This window comes from Macaca mulatta, chromosome 14 (genome assembly GCF_049350105.2).
Source record: "Macaca mulatta isolate MMU2019108-1 chromosome 14, T2T-MMU8v2.0, whole genome shotgun sequence".
In the NCBI taxonomy this organism is placed as follows: domain Eukaryota; kingdom Metazoa; phylum Chordata; class Mammalia; order Primates; family Cercopithecidae; genus Macaca; species Macaca mulatta.
The window spans coordinates 9619856-9635686 of record NC_133419.1 but is presented as its reverse complement, the minus strand read 5'-3'; the positions used below and the strand labels follow the sequence as shown (position 1 = coordinate 9635686).

The 15831-nt window shown below is 49.7% G+C and overlaps 1 protein-coding gene and 1 long non-coding RNA gene across 39 annotated transcripts in view; one reads left to right on the top strand and one right to left on the bottom strand.

Moving 5' to 3' along the window:
* The window catches only part of LOC144334144 (uncharacterized), a 131995-nt gene that overhangs the window by 97848 nt on the left and 18316 nt on the right, over positions 1-15831 (top strand). The gene's annotated exons all lie outside the window — the stretch shown is intronic.
* SF1 (splicing factor 1) lies at positions 1341-15472 on the bottom strand. Of its 38 annotated transcripts, none has more exons than XM_077962324.1 (15): positions 15068-15472; positions 14693-14855; positions 13236-13364; positions 10175-10250; positions 6997-7149; positions 6703-6792; positions 6164-6347; positions 5961-6076; positions 5758-5865; positions 4850-5030; positions 4310-4587; positions 3936-3995; positions 3644-3823; positions 2695-2899; positions 1341-2262 (listed from the first exon to the last, which is right to left on the bottom strand). In XM_077962324.1, exons 3-15 carry the CDS (start codon positions 13315-13317, stop codon positions 2227-2229), a joined length of 1749 nt encoding a protein of 582 aa, XP_077818450.1. In that variant the 5' UTR covers positions 13318-13364; positions 14693-14855; positions 15068-15472; the 3' UTR covers positions 1341-2226. The 38 variants fall into 38 exon arrangements, with proteins under 38 accessions (XP_077818450.1, XP_077818444.1, XP_077818452.1 ...); XM_077962318.1 differs by having other exon boundaries at positions 4314-4587; XM_077962326.1 differs by having other exon boundaries at positions 3936-3990; positions 4314-4587.

The window sequence follows — 15831 nt, the reverse complement described above, 5'->3', positions numbered from 1 at the left end:
CCTTGGAGACTGATGCCTTAGTCAGCCACTTCCTCTCCAAAACCTTAACAAAAGCTGACAGCAGGGAGCAGAGAGGGAGGGAGCACAGGAATGGAGCTGGCCTCGGGGGAGAGAAGCGGAGGAGATAGCTGGGCTGTGGTTAAGTCATTTATTGATTTTATTTCTAAAACCCACATAGCGCCACTTTGCCACTTCCAAAGCTTCAAAGAGCTAATTAACCGCCCAATGAGCCCACCAGGGAAACCAAGCTTGTGGGGGAAGCAATGAGGTGAAACCAAGGTCAAACAGGGTAGCCAGGCCCCAGGCCCTGCCCCCATTCTGTCAGTTAAGGACAAAGGCAAAAAAGATGTCCTCCTTTTGGTGAGCCGAAGTTTAGGGCTTGGCTGAGGAAACGCACTGTGCTTGCCTTGCTTCTGAGGGCTCCCTCAAGCCCGGCAGACCCATAGCAAAGCACAGGCCTCCTGGACGGGGACCAGACACCCCAGTAAACAGCAGTAGCCAGCCCCAGCTCACAGCTGGAAAGCAGCCCAGGCCACAGTTGCTGGCCCCAGCAGCCAGGCGCTGGGGGGAGCCTACTGTCCCTCAGCCGTCCTGAAGGAAGGAGAGGCAGGTGGAACCAGGGCAGCTCTAAGGCACCTCTCCCCAGGAGAGGACCTCACTACCTGGTGGAGACTACACATGGATTTCTCTGGAACCGTAACAGGAACTACCCACTCACTGTCCAAGACATAAAAAAAAGCAGAAGACCCTTCGAAAAGTGCTGGCAAAGCACAAGGTGGAGCACTTTATCCTGTCCCTGCCCCCCCACCCCAAGCCTACAGTGCTGGCAGGCTGCAAGTCACCAGCAGAGAAGGAAAAAAGCCACTTGGCGGTTTTAATTTTAGCTGCTCTGTGCCTGACAGGCAGGATTAGTTGGCTTGACCTTTAGTGTTGATGCCTCCCTAGGCCCAGGGCCTTAGTCAGGTGGCAGCTTCCAGGCACAAATCACCACTGGAGCTCATCAAACATGGAGGTCTGAGCCCCAGGAAAAGGCCTTCAAAGGACAGAGGCTAGAAAGATGAGCGGTGACCAAGGAGGGGCAAAATTGGTTCTCAGCGATGTTAACTAGTCACCAAAGGGGAGACTGTGGAGCCACCCACACACTCAGCTCCCACCACCAAAGCCACACACAGGAGGCAGGTGGTGGGCTTCCCTAATTAACCACCCACAGTCTCACCCCCGGACCAGGTGCTGAACAAAAGTTAAGGCAACGTTGGTGCTGCTGCTGCTGGTAGAGGAAGTTTATGTGAAAAGAAAAAGCAGGGGGTGGGGGGGGCATTAAAAATAAAGAAGCAGACCCAGAAAACCACACTGCTCTTTTATTCAATGGAACATCCCCGCTTTAGCGCAGTGTTGAATCTAACACCAAAAAAAGCCCAGAGAAATTTCTGCAGATAAACCAGTGAAGAGAACGCGCAGTATACATTATCATCAACATAATCACTCCATGGAAAGGGAAGCGGGAGGAAAAAGGAAGGAGAATAAACGAGGGGCTCAAACCCCTAGACACTGCAAAACATTCAGACATTTGGGATTAAAATAAAACACAAAAGAAAGCCTTCCAGGAAGGAGAGGACCAAATGGAATCTGAGGCAGCTCAGGTGGTCAAGGAGCACGGGAAGAACTCCAGGCTGGCAGGCGAGCCCAAGGGAGCTCAGGCTGCCCACCCACTGCTGGCAGGAGCGCCAGGGCGGATGGGAATCCTGGAACCTGGAAATGAACCTACCCTCGGCAACCGTACAAGACTCCCTTGACAAGGGTGGCAGAGACTAAAAAACCTCACACTTTAAATATCTTCGGGGGTGGCTATGGCGCCTTGAAAAACTTAGAACCAAAGAACGCCACAACCAGCTTGACATGAATGGCTGCAGCCCATGCCCAAAACCATTTGCTCCCCTCTCCTTGGTAAGGGAAGGAGAACTGGAGAGAAGGGAAAGGAATCTAATTGCAGCAGAAGACCGGGGAGAGCATCTCCTTGGACGGAGTCTGAAGAAAGGAAGAGATAAGGAAATAACAAAGGAAAAAGAAAAAAAAATTAATAAAAATTTCACGATATGGAGCCAGCGTGTTCCGATTCCGTCCACAAAAATAACTCAGGCTGCTTTGCCGAACCATCCTGTCCACCAGGGGCGTTGCTGAGGCTGTCTGCCTGGAAGGGTCACCAATGGGCGCGGAAAGTCCTCACTCTCATGGCTCGGGCCATCGCCGCCGCGGGGAGGGATCCTGGCGGCCCGGTTTGGGGAGAGGCAAAGGGAGTTGGGTGAGGAGAGAAAGAAGACAAAGAAGACACTCGATGCTACGGGGCGCCAGGAGAGCTCAAGCTGGCGCCCCTACTACCACCTGCCCGTTCCCAAGCGAATCCTCAGTCGCTTGGCCCAGCCCAGTGCGTGCACACACACACATGCGTGCACACACAATCACATGCGTGCGTCCCAATGTCTGGCTCCATATGGTGAGGTTCGGCGTGTTTAAACGAGACCAATTCTCTCTATATATAATATATATTTTCTTAAAAAACAAGTCTAGTTCTGTGGTGGAGGCGGTGGGGGAGCTGGAGGCATCCCGAAGGGCGGCATGCCCGCCACCCCCATGCCCATCATGGTGACAAAGTTAGAAGGGTCCATGGGAGGCGGAGGAGGAGGGGGCGGGGCATACATCATGCCGGCGGAACCAGGTGGTGGAGGCGGCGGAGGGGGAGGGGCCCCAGGCGGCAGAGGCGGCTGGACCCCGGGGGGCAGGGGCACCATAGTGGGGTTGCCTTGCATCTGAGGGGCTCCTGGAGAAGCTGCGGCAGCCGCCTGCTGCTGTTGCCATGGCGGGATGGACCCTGTGCCAGCGCTCGTGGTGGTAGTCGTCGTATCTGGGGTGGTAAAGAAGCCCAAGGTCACACGCGCGGGGGCACACCGCGGCTGTCTGCGGCTGCTGCCTTGGGATGGGGGCGAGGGGCGCCTGCTCCTTGCTTGGCATGCGGTACGGTGGTGGGGGGCGGGCGGGCGGGGCTGGTGATGGGGAGTGGAGGGGTGGGCACGACTACCCTGGGGTCAGCCTCGAGGTCTCTGGGCTTAACAGAGTAAGCCCTTTGTCACCAATGCCCCTGGAAGGGCTGAGGGGAAGGTACCAGACACAAGAACAGCTCTGATGTCCCTCCGCCCAGCCGCCGCCACCACCGAACGGCACATTCAACCTCAAGGTCACAGCTGCTCTCTCCCCACTGCCCGGTCCCACCTCTGCAGTCTCTCACCCCAATCACAGCCCTCGCCAGAGCAAGCATGCACCATCCCACTCGACCCATATGCACCAGGCTCAGTCCAGCCAGCCGCTCATTCAGCCTGCGAGGCTCTGGACGTCTGGCCCCCTACCTACAATAGCAGGCTCCCCTTCAGGCCCCCACGAACCTCTCCCCAGACACAACCACACCAAACATCAGCTCTCCTCTTCAAGATGCCCCTCCACCCCCTGGACCAGGAGGCCCTTTCTGTTCACAACCCCAGCAGAGCCCAGGGGCTCATCCCAAGGCACCTGCCTGCTTGTGTGAGGCTCTATGGTTCCTGTCAGCCCCACCCCCATCCCACCCACCCCCACAAGCCCAAAATATTCTACTCACTTTGCTGCCATGGCAAGGGGGTACTGGAAGCCATACTGCTGCTGGGCGGAGGGGGTGGCGGAGGCTGCTGCTGCTGCTGTTGCCATGGGGGAAGAGGACCAGAGGGAGGGGGTGGGGGCTGCCCACTGGGAGGCGGCGGCGGTGGCGGCATCATGCCCATAGGTGGCGGCGGCATCATACCTGCGGGTAGGTGGAGGTAAAGATGAGGCCTCAGGGAAAGGGGGGAATTTGGGCCAGAGCCCCCACTCACCCAAGCCTAGGTGAAGACCCACAGTCAGCAGACAGCCATTACCTTTTCCTTGATGCAGGCGATAGACCCCAGAGCCCACAGGCGTACTTCCCAGGTACTGATCTTGATGGAAGGAAAGAGCAGGGACTTAGCAGGACATTGGAACTGGCCAGGGAAGCCACCCCTGTGATAACCTGAGTTGCTATCCTTACGCGAGTTCTGAAAACCATGCCTGTAAAAGGCAGGTCTGTGCCTACCCAACACAGCATCACTCCCTGAACCAGAATGGAATCTTGCTCCTTCCAGAGCCACAACCCAGGCAAGTCAGGCAGATCTGGCACATTGCCCAGCTACTTGAGAGTTGCTTCTAGCAAACAGTGACCTGACATAACCCCCTGCTTATCCCAAAGCCCCAAGGTTTCTGGTCTGACACTTACTTACCCATTGGAGGAGGGCCATGGTGCCCAGGAGGGTGGGGGCCCTGGTTCATCGGTGGTGGTGGTGGCTGCATCCAAGGGGGTGGGGGTCCATTGGGGTTGTGCTGCATGGGATGTCCACCATGCCCACCTGTCAGGCTGGGTAATGGGTGTGGGAAGCTGTGGGGGCCACCTCCGGGCCCACCAGGACCACCTCCATGCATGCCATGGTAGGGCCGACTCTCTGAAGGGCCAGAATTCATCCAGGGTGGGCGACTCTGGGTGGTAGACATGAGAGACTACGTGAGAGCATTTCCCGCCAACGTCCCTGCCTGTGCCCCCTAGTGGCAACATTGTTCTTCTGGTAATGCCACAGGACCAGAACACAGTAACAAGGTCTTCACAAAGTGAGAAGTCCCCAAACTGGCCTGAGATCCCGGAAGAACAATGTTGCCATTCACATCCATCTATTGGCTCTACCCAAACCACGTGGCCATAGCTCCCAGTCTCTGCAGTAGAGAATGGAGAAGCCAGACCAAGAGAACCAGCCCTCAGGCTCACCGGTGGAGGTGGGTTGTTGGCGGGAGCAGCAGGACGAGGTGCACTGGCCAAGGGTGTGGTGGCAGGCCCAGAGGTAGAGCCCACAGATGCTGGGACAGGTGCTTCACCCAGTTCAGCCATGAGGGACAAATATTCTTTATCCATTCGTGCTTTATCCTGAGCTGACTGGGGATCACCAGGCCTGAAGTGGCGTGAGGGACACAAACAGACAAAGGGGAAAAATTTGTTAAGAAGGAAGCTTTTATCCTGAGGACCAATATAAACTTTTGAAGAATTCAATCACCAGATCATCACACATCTTTCTAACCCCTTACTAGGCATGGCTCTCAACAGTCTCATTACATCTTCAGTTTCGTGCCCAGTTCTGCATCTGGGATCACCAGAGCAGAGGGGCCCTGGGTGAAGAGCACAGGAGACCCTGACCATCGAGGAAGCACAGGTTCTCTCAAGTCAATTTCATCAAAATTTATTCCCAGTTTGAGGAAAGGAAAATCTATGCAAGACTGGCACAACTGCCAGAACGAACTTCCTGAACAAACCTTTACATATTTGCCAGTTAGTCAAAAAGTGTTGATATCCAGTGCGGACTTGCGACTGGTCAGAAATCTGTAGAGACTGCTTACTCTTCTTGAACCAATTCTGAACAGCAAAAGCAGTGAATTTCCTACTCAGCCCCAGTGAAAACATTTATACCAAAAACAGAAGCTTCCAGTTTTCTTGGGGTTAAGACAAACAGGGGTATCTGTACAGCCTATTTCTAATCATCCTGGGCTTTAAATCACACCATTACAGACCACACTAACAGAAAGGATGTTTCTCTTGGTAAGATTAACAGCAACCAATTAATGTGACAAGAGTTGTCCTGCACATTGCAGGCTACCAGGAAACCGCAAGAGCCAGCCCCTCACCTTTGGAATTTGCAGTCTGAAGCAATGTGGCCAGCCCCTCCACACTTGGTACACACTGTGGTGTTGGTAATGCTGCGGGTCTCTGAGCTCTGCCAGGGTCTTAAGATCCTATTAAGGGAAAAAGAGGTCAATGCAAGGGGACAATCTGTACTTCCACAGGTTCTTCAGGTCTCCACACACACTCGTTTAAACTGATCACATACCTGTTGTCATCTTCCCGAAGGGTCCCATTCAAGCGAGCCAACTCCCGAAGCTGCATCTTCCGTAGATCATTCTGGTCCTCTGGGGTCTCGATACCCTGCTTCAGGATGTTTCTTATCTAGTGAATATGCAATGAACAGTTAAGTGCTTAGGGCTTCCGCCTAGGTTTCTGCCAAGACGCTTCCTTTCTGGGCTCACCACTCACCTGTTCCACTGCCTTTTTGACGTTCTCCATTGTGTTGGCGGTGACCAGGGCATGAAGTGGTTCATCTTCTCCCGGCAACATCTGGCCATCTTTGCGCCCAACCTTCCCTTCTTTCACAGACCCTTTCCCCCGGATCATAATCTTGGCATTGCACTCCTTCTCTATGTTCTTCAGGGTGTTCCCTCTATAGAGAGGCAGAAATGACTGAATTTATACCTGACAAGTTCATACTCAAGAGGGAACAGAGGCTGGACCAATTTGACACTGGTGGGAAACCAAAAGCACAGAGAATTGGATTTTCCCACCAAAAGCTCCATGAACTCTACATTACAGTCAGCCACAGTAAACCTGAGGATTTGACTTCTCCGCACTAGCACGGAAGTTAAAACACCTTCTCACAGAAACACATTAATTCAGTCAAAATGAATGTCCTACCAAAAAGGGGAAAAGTAAGCCAACAGTCCCCAATTAGGCACAAAACAGACACATCTCAGAGGCTCTAAAGGAATTCTATATCCTATAGACTAGCAGTTACTCACCTGGGCCCGATTAGCAGCCCCACAAAGTTGATTTCTGGGTACTCATCTTGGGGAATCATGACTTTATCGCTCACACGTGTTGCTGGAGGTCTAAGAAAGAAAAGCCTGTCACTGCACACATTTCTGGAGAATGACGCAGTCAGTAGCTTTTCTAAAACTAACTACTGGTACACCAAGTGCTAATTATGGGTGATTTGGGGTAAGAGGTGAGTAGTGCCAATATTGTCCCATCCCAGCAGGTCACCCATGATCTGCATGTGTCCTCATCCCAGATGACCTAGCCCCTCTGCTTACTTGTAATCTGCAGGTGGCTTGAAATCTGGATTGAGTGCAACCATCTCTGTGATGAGGTTGTGCCGCTCCTCTTCCAGCTTTTTGCGGGTGCGGAACTCTCGGGTGTTAAGCCGCTTCCCCTCGCTATTGTAGATGGGCTCAGGGGAAGGGGACCTGTGGGAAACAGACTCCCGTTTACTATTCTGCCCCGACTTCTCTCATTCCCACACGGACTATAACAAGTCTTTCCCAGCCCCTCTGCCTCTCAGACCCTAATACAACACTCCGGAGGAACCGACCATAACGTGTGCTACTCAAGATCGTGTGGAATGGGGAGATGGAAGCTGGCTGAACGTTAAGGGTCTGGGGTGTGTGTGAGAAAGGAAAAAAATAAAAGGTTTTGCATCTAGAAGTGATGAGAGAAAAAATGTCTATCCTTTGGGGAAAATCTCTGGACTATAAGTGGCAAGGACAGTATCATCCCCTGGAGTCTTCTTGCCAAATATGGATTTTCTTCCATTTGAAAAAAAATTACAATATTCCAACTTTATGAACCACAGAAACCCCAAGTTTAGGCAAAATGTTCACTCTTGGAGAGCTAATGCCCTAAGAGGAAAAGCTTCTGTACCCCTAACACATAGTGCGCATAAGCTCCTTAACCCAATGCAACTGGGACTGAAGGCTACTGCAGCTACTGGCCCCCACAATGGAGAGAGATGGTTCAAGGCTTCGTCTTTGCTTTTCCTTCAATGGCCTGGCTGGCTGTGTCCAAGGCCCAGGAGACAACCTGTTTTCTGGCTGTTCGAGGTTGGGGAGTCTGAGTAGAGAAAAACGTTAAAGTGCTAAAGCAGCTTCTGCGAGAGGCTGCAAATGCAGATTTGGTCAAATACTTGTCTAGGGTCTGAACCTGCAAACAGCAAGGGGAAAACCTATGATTCTCCACCAGAGTTTACAAGTCCAGAAAGCAGATTTTCTCTCTCTCATTTTTTTAAGGAGTAAAATGCTGTTGCTACAAGTAAAAAAATATAATGATAAAATGGTCAGTTTACCACAGCTGGATTTTGCGGTAATAAAAAAGAGAGGTTACACTCCTAGAATTTTGAGTTAAGATTACAAAAAGGACCATAGCTTGATATTCTGAATGAAAATTTAGTAGCAGCTGCAAGAAGGGAAGAGACCATGTGGATCAGGTTATTAAAAAAACATCCTGAAAGTAGTCAAGACTCCTATACCCTTGGTTTAGTTGAGAGAACCTTGCCTAGTTGGAGAGCAAGGACTGAACTCGGCTGCTCCCACTGTCTTCAGCCTAAAGGGAACCATGTCACACCACGTTACACACACGATGGAATAAAAGGTCAGGTTTGTTCATGGCTAATGACGGCTAAATGACACCTCCGTTTCTAGCATTTGTATAAACTGTTAGCACAATCCAGTAAAAGTGAACAAAAGCAAACATACCCCAGCTCATTAGACTACCATCTTATACATTTAAGTCTACAAGAAAAGTTTTAAACATGTTTTACTGTGCAAGTTAAGCAGCATCGAAATAACAATAAAGTGGCTTAATTGATATAACACCTTTTTAATAAATTATCTTAATTAAGAAAACCCATGCATTTCCCTCCAACCTGGGCTCAAAAGCAAAACCAATCAGGCATTAGGGCCTCTTTCAAAACTGAATACAAGGGAGGAAAAACCCTGCTCTGGTTTTATTTCTAACATGCTTGACATTTCTAATTCCCACCCCATAGCTGTCTAGAATTAAGCACTCTTGGCTAGTTACAAAAACAAGTCTTACCAGCACCCAATTACCCAATTGGCCATGTGAAGGCCTCACAACAGTTTAACCTCTTCCCAAATTGCAGAAGTGAAAGGCAAAAACTAGTATTCTAGAGGTTAGACTGGCCCGACTTCTTCACCTCCAATAGGCATCGGCTAGATCAACTAAATTCTAATCCCAGTTATCCAGGAAGCAAAGAAGGTTTGTTAAAAATTCAACCTTTGGAGGAATTGACTGGTGACCTGTAGACATATTATTAAAGGGAAAAAGGCCAAAAAGGCACTAAACAGTTGTGGTCTATGACCTACAATGTAAATTTTTTAAAAAAAAACTTTAAAAAGAAATGAAACACAACACAACCCTACAACCAAAATCTATCTATAGGTAAAATATAGCAAACGTAGTAAGTAAAATTAAAGAGTCAATATGCAGAAACAAGGAAGTTAATGTTTCCTGGCAAAGGGCGGAAGAAAGATGCATGAGTGAGTGACTTCTAAAGCCATTACATCATCTTCCTGATTTAAAAAGCTATTAACTAGGTAACAAAAGCCAAAAACACTACTTTTTAAAGCAAAGTCTTTTCAACTATGCTGTATGCACTAAGAGAAAATTCAGTGAGAGGGAGAGACTTACTGCCCTTCAAATTAAATGACCAATTTTAGCTGTTCAATCAGCTAATAAAATTCCAGTTTAAAAAAGTTCATCTCCCCCACACAAATTATTTTTCTGAGGTAAGAGAAACTGCAAATTGAAATGACATGACCACAGCTGTTTGAGGCCCACGCTCCCTTTAAGGAAAAAAAAAAGTAATTTAGGGTTGGTTGCATGCCTTCCCAAAATAGGTGAGAATATTCTGGCCCCTCCCAACACCCCCAAGGCAATGGCCAAGGCTGAAAGTTAACTGGCAGTGAAGGAAGTTGGTTAGAAATCTCATCTGATTTTGAAACCATCTCAAAACCATGAGCAGGAAGACTGCAGCAATGAGCGGACCAGAGCTCCTGGCTTGCTCAAGTTCAGTGATGCTCAAAAATATTTTTAGTCCCTGCACCGTGTACCTGTGAGAAAAACTCTATGCCCTGGGCTTTCGGCCAAAGCAGGTACTGAAAAGGCAGGTTAACAGGTCACCTCACTGTCCCTAAGGGTGGGTAAATCAGGTTAAGATCTACATGCTTACCAATTGGAAACCAGTTGTCCATTTTCCTGTAACTTTTTATTCTCCCAACATTTAAGTTTTATTCCAATTTTCTAACTGTTGACTGACCATACATTATTTCTAATTAAACCTTAATCCCCAGAGTGGTCAGGGTACAGTCGTCATACTAGGATTTTATTGAACTGACACAATATGTTGCCACCAGTAAAACGTATTGAGAAAAAGGTAAAAGCGTTACTGTCAGCTGGTTAAAACTGTTTCCCAACCTGTCCTCAGGGTTAGGGGGGATGCCCAGGTCTCCTGTGCGCAGTTTACGAGTCAGGTCTTCTATCTGCAGTTGCACTGGAAGAAACCAGGTTAGGAAAGAAAAAAAAGGATGGAAAAAAGACAATGTTACCAATAAACATCTCAAATCTCAACAACAAGCATGAAGAACTCGGAGACTTTGAAAGGGACGATTGATCAGTGAACACATTGAAGCAAAAACCCCCAACCACCTATCGGCAGGAGTCCTTTTACATCTATAGGTTTTTTTCACTTCAAAATGGTTATCACTTAAGGAAGCAAACAGTTTGTTGGAAGAGGGGTTAGCAATAAAGACTGTTCACTAAGGCTAACATCCAAGCAATTACGAGGTGTTTCACCTCTTCCTCCCCACCAAGGCTTGCTTACAATTGGTACCCAGAACCAAAAACCATGTTATGTCACCAATACCCGATTCCCATCAAATTACTTGAGGGCAAGAATTGAGTTTTTCTTCATTAAATATTAAACATAGCCCAAAATGAGACCCAATTAACATGGGACAAGGAAAAATACCATTTGAGCAAAGATCATTTTCATTAATACCGCATTTAAAATTCCTTAAATAAGACATTTAACAACAAAATTCAACACCTTACAGAATTTGTACATACTCTTTCTGTACAACCAGACCTGTACTAGTAAGGGTCTCCCAATACCTGCAGCTTTTATTCAATTATACGAAATACTTATTCAAACATTAAATGACAAACCACATATCTTAATAAACCAGTAACCATAAAGTGCTAAGAATTTCTTTTCAGGCTCGCTATTCATATGGGGAGCAGGAGTGTAGAAGAATGGAATGTGTGATCAAGGACAATGTACGTGGCTCTCGGGCCTTGACCAATGAGGCTGTGCATGAAAAAGAGAGATGAGGGTTTCACAAAAGTTGCCAGTGACTCCAGGGAAATGTTACACGGCTGATTTTCCAAGATAATGGGAACTGCAGAGCCAGAGCAGCTTTCTTCAACGTGCAGAATAACCACCTGTTCCTTACCTTCGTAGCATCTGAGAATTTTGAGCAGGCATCTCCAATAAGGGCAAGTGTTACTAGGTTGGGTTAAAATTGAGCTGGTTCCAAGATAGGATTAATGCATCTAACCAAAGATTGCTTCTAACTTTAAATACATCCACAGGGCTATACCACACCCACACACTGAAACCCTGAAGAAATGAAAACCCATTATTATCGAAAGATACCGGCCAGACGCAGTGGCTCACGCCTGTAATCCCGATACTTTGGGAGGCCGAGGCGGGCAGATCATGAGGACAAGAGATCAAGACCATCCTGGCCAACATGGTGAAACCCTGTCTCTACTAAAAATACAAAAAAAATTAGCTGGGCGTGGTGGCGTGTGCCTGTAGTCCCAGCTACTTGGGAGGCTGAGGCAGGAGACTCACTTAAAGCTGAGAGGAGCAGGCTGCAGTGAGCCGAGATCGCACCACTACACTCCAGCCTGGCGACAGAGTAAGACTGTGTCTCTCCAAAAAAAAAAAAAAAAAAAAGACACTGAGGGCATCCTGGACAAAGCAGTATATACTGTGGAAGACAGAAAATTAGTGACACACATGGCTCCCCAAGCTCCTTTATACTAAAAAATTCTGACTTTGCAGTTGAGTATTAAGCTCAACAACTCGAGGTGAAAGTCACCTTCACTGAGAGGGGAAGCTGAGTCTTCCTGACTATGGAGATGCGTGGCCTGATCTAAATAAAAAGGGTCATTTTCTTCTATGAAGAACTACACCTCTCCTTTGATTCTATCTATTTTGATTATAGCTATAAATAGCCCTTAGGGCCCAGTGAACTAACCAGCCCTCCACAGAAAGAGAAATGGAGAGATGTAAGGAATTTGTGCTCTTCCCATTTTCTAAGTATGCTTGTGTTCTTGGGATATCACTCCACTAGGGGCATTTCACAAGGTTGTAAAGACCCAGAATGGTCTAATATGAGACACAAGGGAATGGGTGGGAGTAGACAGGAACAGTAGGGGAAAGAGTAAGTATTAGTAGTACTGTGAAAGGAGACAGACAATTCCAACGCCTCAAAATTCTCAGCAGTCTAAAAAACAGGAAATTAAGACCCTCAAGAGTAGTAACATGCTGGCCTTGAAGCGTTTTGGTTGTGAAGGCCACAGCCTCGTAGGCTTAGGAGGTCTTTGCCCGAATTTCCTCCAAAGGGGATGTTTGTTTAGTTAGTAGAAAATGTTTATCAAGTGAACTTTTTTGAGACAGCTTTAAAAGGTAAAACTTTCATTAAAAACTTTTTTTCAAAAAAGCAATTTTGAAGTTAATTTCAATTCCACTGTGGACAGTCATTCTTAATTCTCAAAACCTCCCAGCAGATAAAACCTTTTTATCCTAGCACTTCATTCCATATCCATGCAATATCCCTTTCCCAGCAGAGTTAAGAGTAAATACAAGAGCCTTCATTTTAAGACAGCTCTCCATAAACCAAACCAGAAAAGATGTTGAAGGGAAGGTTAAATTCTTAAATTCAAGAAAATAAAAAGGGATAAATTGTAAACACACTTTCAGAACCACTTTTTGTCAGTTTTTTTTTTCTTTCAGAAAGTACCTATAAAAAGTAAAAGACCACATTTTAGGGGGAGAAATATGAAATTATGGTGAAAGGCCATGCTGTGAAAAGTACTTGGTTTACAGTACCTGTGGTGTTCTCCACTGGGGCCTGTCCAGAGAGGCAGATGACACTCACCTCATCAACTGGCAATGAACAGCAGCAGCTGAAAAGGGTGGGCTGCTGGTCTGGGGACTGTTTTTACCCCTAAGTGAGACCCTACCTTCCTGACACTCATGGAGAACACTGCAGTTATGAACAGACCAAAACAAGGAGCTGCAAATGCAGAACTCACTGGGCAAAAACTGACAGATGATACCAAAGTCATGAAAATATCTCATCTCAAAAAAGATAACTACAATCTCAAACTTTCAAGAAATGCAGATCTTGCTCAGAATAAATCGTAACAATCTCAAAGTGCATTTGGATGCAGAACGTATATTTACCTATATAAGCTCTTTCTTGTTCTCGAGTAAGTCCAGGGGGAATAACTGTAGGCATTCCCGGAATCACTGTCTTCTGTTCCATTGTGTCTTGGTTCCAGCGGCTCCTCTTCCGCTTCTTACTTGGGAAGTCTAAAGGCAGAGACAAAGCCCATCAGATGTAAATATAAATAGTTACCAACAGACAGTCAAGGGTATTTAAGGTACTACACAGAAACTCAGCAGATTGCGAAACTGAGAGCTTAACCTAAAACTTAAACAGCAAAAAACCAGAAAACAAACCTCAGAGATCAGAGATTTAAAGCTTATGGACACTACAAGGGTATGTGGTCCTGGGTCAGGCAAGTTAACATTTCACCTTCTTTTGTCTAGAGAAACTGTCAAATATGTAAACATGGTAATCTTAATGTATACGACTGCAGAGAGTGTTAGATATATACTACATCAACCATGAGTGCTCTGAAATCCCCAGGGGAGACACAAATACATTGAAGAATCATAGGTTTGTAAAGCAGCCCTGATGGGACTGGGGGCTCCGCCCACCTCCACTCCCCTCACCAGTCACTTAAGAGGCAGGAGGAGAGCTAAACCTAGTTATACCCTACCGAGTGGGAAAAGCCCAATTCTTCAACAAGATCACTTTTGTCTTCGTAAGTTTGGCCAAGATCAGCATTCAATTTTCCTGGCCAGTTGGACACTCAGAGTCTGAACTTTTAAAAGGATCTATCAAAAATTCAACAAACAACAACCTATACAATAGCAGCCAAGTTGTCCTTCCCCCATACACAGGCAGAAACTCCCTACGTTTAGCACAAGAGTCCTTCTATTTCCCAGGCGATACACGATCAGAAGGAAAAACTTTTTAAAACAAAGTGACAGGAGAGCCGGTCAGACTGAGATCTAAGGATACTGAACGGAGATTAAAAAACTAGAGTTCTCTCCCCAAAAGAGACCAAAAACGATCAGACCCAACCATCACCTGAAGCATGCCAACCTCTCCCGGATGAAAACCCTGCCTTGCTATACAAGCAGAGCAGCTATCCTTGGTATGGTTCCCATTCTGGCTCAAGACCAGAAAGGAGCCGCCGCACATCATCAGGTGAGGCTTTCACGCCCTGCTGGCATTCACAACCAGCACCCCGTCCAGTGCTGAACATCAGCGGACTGAAGGGCAATAGGGGGCCCCGAGTCTATAGAACTGCGCCGCACAGCCCAACCACCTCACTGCGTCTGCGCACAGAGCGCCTCCCGCCCGCCCAACCCTCCCCAACAGCGCGCGTGCGCACTCGAGGCCCTAGAACCAGGCCGCGCGCGCCCCGGGGCGCCTCCGCCCGGGCCTCCCCGTGCGCGCGCGCGCGCGCGCCCCTGCCGCGTGCAGCCGCCGTCGCCGCCGCCGCGCGCCCCTCAGGCGGCCGGGCCCGTCCGCGCGACGCCTCTCGCGCTCTTTCGGCCCGACTCACCTCCTCCGCCGCCGGCCGGGCCCGGCTGCTGGTCCTTACGCGGCGGCTGGGGTGGCGGCGGCTGCGGCGGCGAGACGCGCTGGTAGAGCGGCGGCGGAGGGGGCGGCTGCGGCGGCGGGTACGAGGCGCCGGGGGACGGTGGAGGTGGAGGCGGCGGCGGCTGCTGGGGAGGCGGAGGGGGCGGCGGCGGAGGCGGCGGAGGCAACGCCGCGAAGGGGAAGGCCGCGGTCAGGGCCCCCATCGAGCTCACGGGCGGGGGCGGCGGCGGCCCGGGAGCCAGCAGCCCCGCCCCAGGCCCGGGTGCAGGCGGAGGGCCCGGCTCGAAGCCCCCTTTGGGTCCGGGAAGCGGGGGGAGCCCGGGGGGGCCCAGCTTACCCAACGGCGTGGCGTTCGCTCCGGTCGCCATGGCGCCCCCGGGGACAGGCACCGGCAGCTGCTTTTCGTCGGCGGCGGCTTCTTCGCAAGCCTCCCGGGGGGAGGGGACCCGACTGCGCTGCCGGAGCGCGCGGAGCCCGTCCTTTCACGCGGCGGGCGGCGGCGGCGCGAGACGCACAAAGAGGGAGGAGAAAGGCCGCCGCGGGGGCGGGCCGGGGGCGGCGGGACCGGGGACTGGATTGGGCCGGGCCGAAGCGAAGGGTCGAAATCGGGGGCCTCCGATTGGCGGAGCCTCAGTCCTTCTTGATGAGCGCTGGGATTGGCCGAACCGTTAGGCCAGGCGAGGAAATGGCGGCGGAGTCCGGTGGGCTGGGAGGTGTCGCAGCGCGCACTTCATTTGTTACTGCGTGAACTGAGCTCGGAGTCCAGAAAGGAGGGGATGGGGTGGGGCGAACTCTGTGACGGAGCGTCGACGAGCTCTCTCATTGGCTGCGGCGGTGGAGTCAATCAATTTCGCGTGCGTCGTAGTGTCACGGGATTGGCTGTCGCTGGTTCCAGCTTTTTTCTACTCTCCTCCCTCAGGGGGCAGTTTCTCCGGGATTAAGCGAGAAGTCGCGGCGGAAAAGGCCCAGCCGGAACGAGATTTATGGCGGGGGAATCCTGGAGCATGAAGTGCGCATGCGTATATAGAGCAACACCGCCCTCTCCGCTAGTCTCCCTTCACCATCGACCCTCGGGTCCAGCATGGAAGCCCTAAGTGACGT